The sequence below is a fragment of the Herpailurus yagouaroundi genome, unplaced genomic scaffold (assembly GCF_014898765.1).
Source record: "Herpailurus yagouaroundi ecotype Mexico unplaced genomic scaffold, PumYag 216, whole genome shotgun sequence".
NCBI lineage: Eukaryota > Metazoa > Chordata > Mammalia > Carnivora > Felidae > Herpailurus > Herpailurus yagouaroundi.
In genome coordinates this window covers 3602599-3611838 of record NW_024412447.1, presented here as the reverse complement: position 1 = coordinate 3611838, position 9240 = coordinate 3602599, and the positions used below count along the sequence as shown (strand labels likewise).

General features: G+C 58.4%; 1 protein-coding gene across 1 annotated transcript in view; it reads right to left on the bottom strand.

The window, feature by feature from the left end:
* FOXK1 (forkhead box K1) overlaps positions 1-5092 on the bottom strand; it is a 54376-nt gene extending 49284 nt beyond the window's left edge. Inside the window, exon 1 of the mRNA XM_040455635.1 lies at positions 4933-5092. Coding sequence (XP_040311569.1) covers positions 4933-5092 — 160 coding nt within the window. The remainder of the gene's footprint in view (positions 1-4932) is intronic.
* Between the last annotated feature and the right edge of the window lie 4148 nt (positions 5093-9240).

Genomic DNA, 9240 nt, shown 5'->3' with positions numbered 1-9240 from the left:
ACTTCAAAAGCAAAAGCGAGCCTGCGGAGCCGGGACCCGCTGTGGAAGGCCACGCCCCGCTGCCGACGGGGTCTCCCCGGGGGCAGGACCCTCGGTCTCCTTCCCTGCGAGACTGGAACACCGCGCAGAGGGACGTGAAGCACGTACAGCGGCACGTCCACGCACGACGGTCCGCACGCGTCAGCAGGCAGCGGCGGTGAGGAGGCGCACATGCCTCTCGCTCCACGGCTCTTACGACAGAAACGACGAGCCCGAGACCAGAACTCAAGCACGGCACCAGCTCGAGGGCCGCGCCCTCCACGGCCTGCGCGGGCTCCGATCACTCTCGAAGGGAGCGTCGCCCCGCTAAAGCGAGAGCCACGGAGGCGCAGTAACACGTCAGGGCGGGACTCGGAGACACGGCTCCGGCTCTGCCGGTCCCAGACGAACACACAGATGCCGGGGCGGCAAAGGGGCGCCGGCGGGTGTGGGGGGCAGGTGCAGGTGCAGGGTGGTCCCGTGCCCCACGCAGCGCACGCCCCCCTCTCGCCCGGAGAGCCGCGTCACCTGGAAAACCGGATACAAACCAACAACTGGTTTCAACTTCCATTAAAAAAAAAAAAGACTCGAGCCATCAGCCTAAAATAACTCACGAGGCTACAACGTGCGCTCGTTGCTATGCGTCCTCACCTGTGTCAGCCAGCTCCGGGTCTGTAAAGTGGGTGCTGAGGCGCTCGTGGGCTGCTGGCGGGCTAGGCCCGCCCGCGTGGCGTGCCCGACCCGAGCCCGGCTGGCGGCGGCCGTGCCCCGAGGACACGGGGGCTCTCGTGGGGGGAGGGGCGGCTCCCTCCTCCTTCCCTCCGGGCGGACCGGCCTGGCCCGCGTCTGTGCTTTCTCACGACGTGGACGGCCTCGGCGCCCCGTTCCACTGGGGACGCGGCCTCCCGCAGACTCTCAAGAGAGGCACCCTATTTCCCGGCCCTTATTTCTGGTCCTTTACTGACAGATTCCGGGGGGCGGGGACCAGGGTGAAGTCCGGCAGCTCCCGTTCTGGGAACAGCCTCGGAAGGACTGTTTTTGCCTGCTGCTGTCGTTCTTGTTTTCCCCTCCGTGAGCCCTCCTCCTGTCGGAGACCCCTGCGGGGCCCGGCCGCGAGCTGTCCCAAGACACACAATTTACTACCAGGCCCCCCCGGAGCCGCCTGGCCAGACCCAGCTCCTGTCGGTCGGTTACAGAGAGAAAAAAGAACTCGCGAAGTTTCGTGTTTCACAACACCAGAGTGTTTCAAAATATCCTATTCATTCATTCCAAACTTGGCTCTGCCCGAGCCCAGAGCCGACTTGATAAACAGAAGGCTTCTCATAGGTTAGGCATTTCAGCCTCTGCCACCGGCCAGGGGGCCCGAGTCCCAGCCGGTCCGCGGGAAAGCAGGACGGCCGGGCAGAGTGGGGTGCGTGGACTGCGTCACCGCGACCTGCGCCCGGGCCTCGGCCGGTGCCTCCACGTCTGGGCCCCACGCCACGCGTAACCCTGACCCTGAAACAGCAGCGTCCCTCGGACATGCGCTTTGCCATCAAATGGAAGCTACCGTTAGGATCGCGCCTCGAAATGAAACGGCCACACGCTATGGCACAATTCCACCTACGATCCCTTTGAGGATTCTCATACAGAGACATAGACAAAGTCGAGAAACTCAGTTGACCCGAAGAGCGACCTTTTCACCCCTAGGCAGAACCCGATTTTTGTTGTTGTGATTTGGTTCCCGCAGCCGGGAAGGAAGACGCGGGACAGTGCTATGCGCCGCGCACAATTCCACGTGCACACAGACTTTCTGAAAGTGCGCGTGAAAACATTATCTGAAAGCGCGCGTGAAAATCACGGCTCCGTGGAGAAAAGGAAGTCAGGGTGGAAGGGACACCTACTCACGAAGAACCAGAAACGGAGTATCTGGGAGGGAAGCCAGGATGAAAGAGAAAAAGGTTGTGGACTGCATACCCTCTGAGTTTTTTATTTAAAAAAATTTTTTTTAATGTTTACTTATTTTTGGGAGAGAGAGAGAGAGCAAGCAAGCAGGGGAGGGGCAGAGAGCGCGAGGGGGACACGGAATCCGAAGCAGGCTCCAGGCTCCGAGCTGTCAGCGCAGAGCCACACATGGGGCTTGAACCCACAAACCCTGAGATCATGATGTGAGCCCAAGTCGGATGCTCAACAGACTGAGCCACACTGGCACCCCTGTTTGTTTTTAAGAGTTTATTTATTGTTGAGAGAGAGACAAAGAGGGAGAGAGCACGTACAGGGGAGACGCAGAGAGACAGGGAGACAGAGACTCCCAAGCAGGCTCTGCACTGTGAGCACAGAGCCTGATTCAGGGCTCGAACTCACAAACCATGAGATCATGAAGAGTCAGACGCTCGACTGACTGAGCCCCCAGGCGCCCCTGCCTTTGAGTTTTGAACTGCGGGAACATATCACCTTTCAGAAAACCTTCAAATCAACATTGGTAAAATGTTCCTTTTTGCAAAAGCGAAACAAGCAAAAAAGCATCCTACTTTTATTATTGTTTTTTAATTTTTTTTTTAACGTTTATTTATTTTTTTTGGGACAGAGTGAGACAGAGCTTGAACGGGGGAGGGGCAGAGAGAGAGGGAGACACAGAATCGGAAACAGGCTCCAGGCTCTGAGCCATCAGCCCAGAGCCTGACGCGGGGCTCGAACTCACGGACCGCGAGATCGTGACCTGGCTGAAGTCGGCCGCTTAACCGACTGCGCCACCCAGGCGCCCCAGCATCCTACTTTTAGACACAAATGTAAGACCTGGATCTTACCTTGACACCCGGGCCGTGTCTGGCGGACAGCGGAGGCCAGGGGAGGGTCCCCACCAAACTCCACGCGTCTCCTCTGTCCGCGTCCTGTCTGTGTGAAAGTGACGAGACCCGGGAGCCACAAAGCAAGCGCCTGTCAGTATTCAAAACTGGACGACTGCAGAAACCTCCTGCAGATGAGCAAGAAATCAAACGGACGGTGGCTATCAGACTGGAATCTTCTGTCTGGGAAGCCGCCCCCTCACGGGCTCTCCCGGAACGAGCAGCCACATGGGCTGCATGGCCTGGTTCTTTCCCCCGTGGTCTTCCCACGGCCCGAGCTTGGTCAAGGAAGGAGCCCAGACGGCCTGCACCCCCTGGGCCTAGCTCAGGGCCTGGCACACGATCACCCCGAAATTATTACGTAAAACAGTTGCTTTTCACCACTTGAAGCTCAGACGATGGGCTGTGAACAGTTAATAACTTTCTCTGCTGACTATTTAAGAAAAGTAAGTAACTAGAGAATTAATAGGGCAGGAGGAGAATTTTATTTTTAAGTCACAAATTCACTTGGATAAATTACCTAAACCAAGGTTATCTGATTGTGAACCTGGATGTAAAGTTCACGAACCGATGGGGACCAGGGAGAGGCCCACCCCTCAGAAGTACCTATTATCCCTTTTTTTACCATATTTTATTCTTTTAAAGTTTATTCATTTATTATTCCTGAGAGAGAAAGAGAGAGAGAGCACGCACAAGCAGGCAGAGAGAGAGGGAGACACAGAACCTGAAGCAGCTCCAGGCTCTGAGCCGTCAGCACAGAGCCTGATGTAGGGCTCGAACTCATGAACTCTGAGATCATGACTTGAGCCGAATTCAGACACTTAACTGACTGAGCCACCCAGGCGCCCCCCCCCCCCGCCCCATTTTTATGTTTTTTAAAGTTTATTTTGAGACAGACAGGGTGGGAGGGGCAGAGAGAGAGGAAAAGAGAGAGAATCCCAGGCAGGCTCTTCACTGTCAGTGCAGAGCCCAGCAGCACATGGCTCGAACCACGAACTGTGAGATGATGACCAGAGCTGAAATCAAGAGTCAGCCGCTCAACCGACTGAGCCACCCAGGCGCCCCTCTTACCATAATTTTAAAATGAAATCTCGTTTGGAGTTCTACAGAAGTCACAGAGCTATGAGCACCGTTTAAAAATAAATGTCATGTCTTGTCAACTGGAAATACACAGAACAGAGAAATGACTCTCCTTCCCCCTCCCCGAGCACTCCATCCACATCAACCCTGCTCTGTGTCAATAAATCTCACCCTGGCTGTTTGAGCAGTGTTTAATCATAAATGGCTCCAAATGCACTCACAACTATAAACAGAACTAAATGTCACCTATCGGAGTAGCAGATTAGCAAGGAAGAAGACGGAAAGCCCGAGCCGTGTGTACAGAGAAAGCCAGATGGCTGGGACGTTTAAACTGCAGACAGACAGGGCCATTTTCAAGGTTACAAGAATAAATCCAGAATTCAGAGAGCAGTGGCTTGATTTTGTCAACTCTTCGCACTCCTTCTGAGGAAGTCTGAGGCGCCAGGGTGCTCAGTGGCTTGTTAGAAATGCGTATTCCTCCTCCTCCGCGGTGCCCGTCAACAGCATTCCGCCTCCCCCGTCTGCAGAGATCATTCTGTAAGGTGAAAGGCGCCGGGAAAGATTCGGAAATAGTAACCTCCGCTCGTCAGAGGAGCGGGCTGTCCTCAGGGGGGGACCATGCACTCCACACCATCCGCAGGGCAGACGGCGGTTTACGGCGCTCGGCTGGCTCCTGTCTGGAGAGCCCGTCTCAGCAGGTCTGCGGACAGACCCGACGGCAGAGTGGAGGGTCCCCGGTGGGCGCTCTCGCTGCGTCTCACTTCAGATGCCGTGCTCGCACCTCATCGGCACTCTCCCTATCAGTCTGCGCAAAAGGGCAAAGGACCCAGGAACTAATAACAGGCGCGTACGATCCGCCTTAAACATCAAGCCTAGTTTGGGACTTGGTAGGAAAGGACTCCTGAGGCGCCCCAATCACCTGCCACCCTCCCTCCGCGCACGGCGCACGGCGCGCATGACGCACACGGCCCAGCGTGTCTCGCCCTCCTGCCTCCCTCCAAACGCGCACCTCCTTTCCCGGCCTGGGGATCGGTCGCCCGCTCCCTGGAGGCCCTGCCCCGCTCCCAGGCTCGGTTCATCTCAAACCCAACTTGACCTCGCTCAAGGCCGGCTCGTGTCTCAGCATCCCCGGCGTGCTTCTCCCAGAGGCTGCGGCCCTCCGAGGTCATCTGCACATCTGAACGCTCCCTTCCTGTGGCCGTGCACGGGACCCAGCCTGGCGGGCTGTGTGCCCCTGGGGAGGGACTCCATGTCTCGAAACCGGGCCCCTCCTTCGTAAAGCGTGGGGGCACTCACCTGCCGCACGAGATTAAGGCGAGAGCTGTCGGTCGGCCAGCGTGCCCGCCATGGGCGTCATGTCTGCTCTGCTGCAGGCCGGTGGCCACCTCACCCCAATTCCCCCCGCGGCCGCTGCCGACTCGGGTTCCTAAATGTGCTGCGAACCACATCACGTGCTTCCTTGAAAAGCCTCCAACAGGCACCCGCGGCCACAGAATTTTCAGCACCTTCCCAGCCGCTCCACTTGCCAGCGTGTCTGAGGTCCGCTAAAAGCACCACAACTTTCTGCACTCCGCATCCAGATGGGCTCTCTCGCGCTGGACGGACCGCTGGCTGCTTGCCGAAACCGCGTCTGCCATTGGGGCCGCAGCTAAGCAACACTTCCGGCAGCCCGTGCGGTCACGTGCGCCCCCGGCCCACCACTCCTGGGCCGACACTATGCAGGACGGGGGGTACGCCCGCTCCCTGCCGCGACCCCTCCCACGGGCTGGGTGCGCGGCCTCTGTGGCCCCCGGGGAGAGGCTGTCCTCACCGCCTCCGGGAGTGGCTGGCTGCTGCTACTTCCTCTGTTTCGGTCGCCGTGCACCGGTCATCAGGTGTGCCCGCTACTATGCCCCAGCCCCTCTGACTGACACATCACGCACGAGCGCATGAGCGCTTGGCTGGTGCGCCTGCTTTGCCGGGGCTGCCCTACGGAGGAAACCTTCCCGGCACAGGAGCTTCCCGTCCTTGCGTTTCTGGTGGCCCCAGCGGGACAAACATCAGCGCAATGCTTCTGAAGCCGAACCAGAATGAACCCTGCCTCGGGCCGGGGCCTTGAAGAAGCGTCTGTTTCAGGAGCAAAAGCAGGTGCCGATCAGGGATCAGGAGAGGCGGGACCGAGTACCAGCTTCGCCGCACGCCAGGTTCTCAGTGCCCTTCCCGGCTCGGAGCCCCTCTCGAGGCTGTGACTCATGGTCTGGTTTCCCTGAGCACCTAGCGGCCGGGACGGAGTCTCACAAGTGCGCCAGAGGCCACACTGACGGAGGCCATGTCTGTACTGAGGAAGAACCACGCTGAGCAGGGGGAGGAGCACGGAGGACAAGCACAGTGACGAGAACCAGCAGCAACACCGTGGCGACCACGAAGCAGGACAAGCCAGGACGTGCAGTGCCTAGCTGCACGCGGAGGAGCCTGGGGCTCCATCTGAGCTCAGTCTCCAATAAGAGTCTCAACCTGCACAGAGTGTGGGGACAGGCCTGTGTTACACTGCCGGGCGGCCAGCCCGCCCCCCGAATGTGGCCCTCTCTCTGGAGCACGGGACACACGTCCTGCTTAGCGGGAGTCAGACCTGGTGGCACAGCTTCTCTGGAGTCTACGTGACGTGGTAATTAAAGTCTAAAACAGTCCCCTGGTTCAAATCCCCAGTTCAGATGTCAGTTAAAACACGGACCAACACCACTGGTCCTGAAGCCAACGTGTCCGGGTCTCTGTCGACGAAGCCGGTCGAGTGTGAAGATCCTGAGGTAGGAAACTCAGTTGTCCGGGACTTTCCAAGGCTTCCACCGTCCCGGGAAGGAAGGTGGCATCCGCACTGCTTTACAGATGAGGAAACTGAGGCCTAGGGGGGATAAGTCACTTGTCCAAAGCCATCCAGTCACCAAGGCAGCAACTGAGAGCTTCTAGTTAAACCCTGGCTTTCCAGCTCCTCAGATGCAGAAATGGAGAAACCGAATTTTGTTAAAAATTTCAACAGCGAAAACCACCAGACCTGCCGCTGAGTCAGCCTAGCGCCTGGCAACTCGATCTCACGGCCGCTTTCTCTCGCCTGCTGGTCTCTCTCTCCTCCAGCTTCAGCGTGACATGGGGGGCACCGGGCACCGGTCCGCGCACCTCCCTGCAGGAGCCCACGCAAGCCCCCCGCTGCAGGGACACGGTCCCGCCAGTCCCGCCACCACGCAGACCAGGGGCCGCAAGCTGTCAGCGAGCCGTGACGGGGCGCGAGGGCCGCACCAGGCCACTCAAGCCGGGAGCCGTCACTACGTGTGGAAGCTCACGCCTCAGAAGTTCAAGCCGACGGCACGATACGCAGCTTGGACTTTTTATTACGTGAATGAAGCTTCACCTTTCCCTGCCGGCCGACCACACACGCCTGCCACGAAACTACCAACCGTGCCCACGTGTGGGGAAGACATGGTCTGTGTTCCCGGATGACAGCCTGAGTTCCAGGGTAAAGCCCCATGTTGGCAGAAAGGGCCGCACTCACCAGGTCCCCTTGGGAGTCACCACGGCCCGCCCAGAGATGGCCCAGGCCGTGGCGCACCCCTTCAGGCTGTGATTCACCCACAAACACTCGTTAGGTGTTTGTTAAGCACCCGGCTCTGTGCAGGCCCCAAGAAGAAACATAAATGACGGTTTCTCCTGGGAGGCAGGGCCTGTGACCTAGTCAAGGGGGGCAAATAAACAGCCGTGTGACAGGTGCTGCATTAGAGCGACAAAGACAGGAGCCATGGTGAAGGGCTGCACCCCACCCTGGTACACAACACAGGGAGGCAAGGTGTGCATGGCCAGAAGCGGGGGGGCTGTCCGGGAGACGGGTGGAAATGGCACTCGAGGCCGTGAACAGCACGGAGAAGACACCAGGGGACGTGGGGATGGGGCTGCTGGGTTCACAGCCACCCGGTGCTCGACTGGCCACATTCACAAGAGACGTTTCCCACGAGCCTCCTCAGGAGGCGGCCTCCGATGCCACCCCTGACCACCAGCCCTCGAGCCCACGGGGTAGCCGAGGCCAGACCACACCCCACTGTTCGTGACACTGTGGCTTCGCTGCAGAAACATTCAGAGCAAAGTCCTTCCCAGGGCACACAAAAGAAGTTGAAGCTTCCATCATTTGGGGCAAATCGCTATACTTTTATCACACAGGTTTGTTACACCCCAGGCCCCTCGTCCTTGCTCTGCCACGTCAAATCCCGTACTAAACTGAGAAAATCACTTTGGGTAATATAAGGTCGAGTTAGATTTCAACATTTCCAACCTTTCCTAAGGGAATGGTCTCCCCCGCCCCCCCCCCCCCCCACCCGCGAGGGTTCCCCCGACCTCCCCCCACCTCCGCAGCCCAGATCCAATTCCGATTTACCCAAGGCAGCAGCCACTGATAACCCAGCAGCCTGATCAAAGAGTCAGGAAGCACATCCGGTTTTCCGAAAGGAGGCTGGGATCCTCTCCAGCAACCAGATGATGTTTACAAAGCAACCAGCCTCGTTTTAGAGACCTCCACACTGGCCGTCCTGCATAGAGCCCCAAACAAAATGGGGGAGTGGTATCCTCACCAAACAGAACCTGAAAAGGCCTTTATTCTGCTCGGGGCGGCCCTTGACAGGCCCTTCAAAGGGCACATTCCTACCGCCCGGAAAAGCCGGCCTTGTCCTTGCAAACCGGTCCTGACCCAGGGGCCTGTGCAGGGCAGCCCCTTCTTCGCCCCTGTGTTTACTCAGAACCGGGAGAGCGTGTGAAAATCTGAGGATCACTAACAAAATAAGCTTCCACACTCGTGAGTCAGAAGGACCGTGTGGCACCAGGGGACGTATGGATGGGAAAGACGAGTGACGACGGGCCCTTCCCAGACGGAGGGGTGCTGGCGGGGCGCAGGCGGGGCGCGGAGGTCATCCCGTGGGCCGCTCTTACCGCCACCCGCCCGCTAGGGCAGACCCCGTGTCTCTGAACATGTTTAGTGCTGTGAAGAGAAGAGATGTGCCTGGGGAAGTGGGTCATAAAGCAGATTAGCACCGTGGAATAAGGAATCATCCCTCCGAGAGAGGCCCGGTTTCAGCCCAGGGTCTACTGAACTGGCTTCATTGTTATGTAAATCATACCCGCGGTCACGTCCATTTATCCCCACGGTCTGGTCTACTCATCGGCAGTGTTCTCTGAAATAAAAACTGAGCAGACCCTCTTTCCCGGCCCAGCACGGCTTGCCTCCGGGTCCTAACTTCCAGACGTTTCTTTCCTTGAGAGTCTGTGCGGCACCTGCCCCCACCCTCCTGCCCGGGCGCCCGAC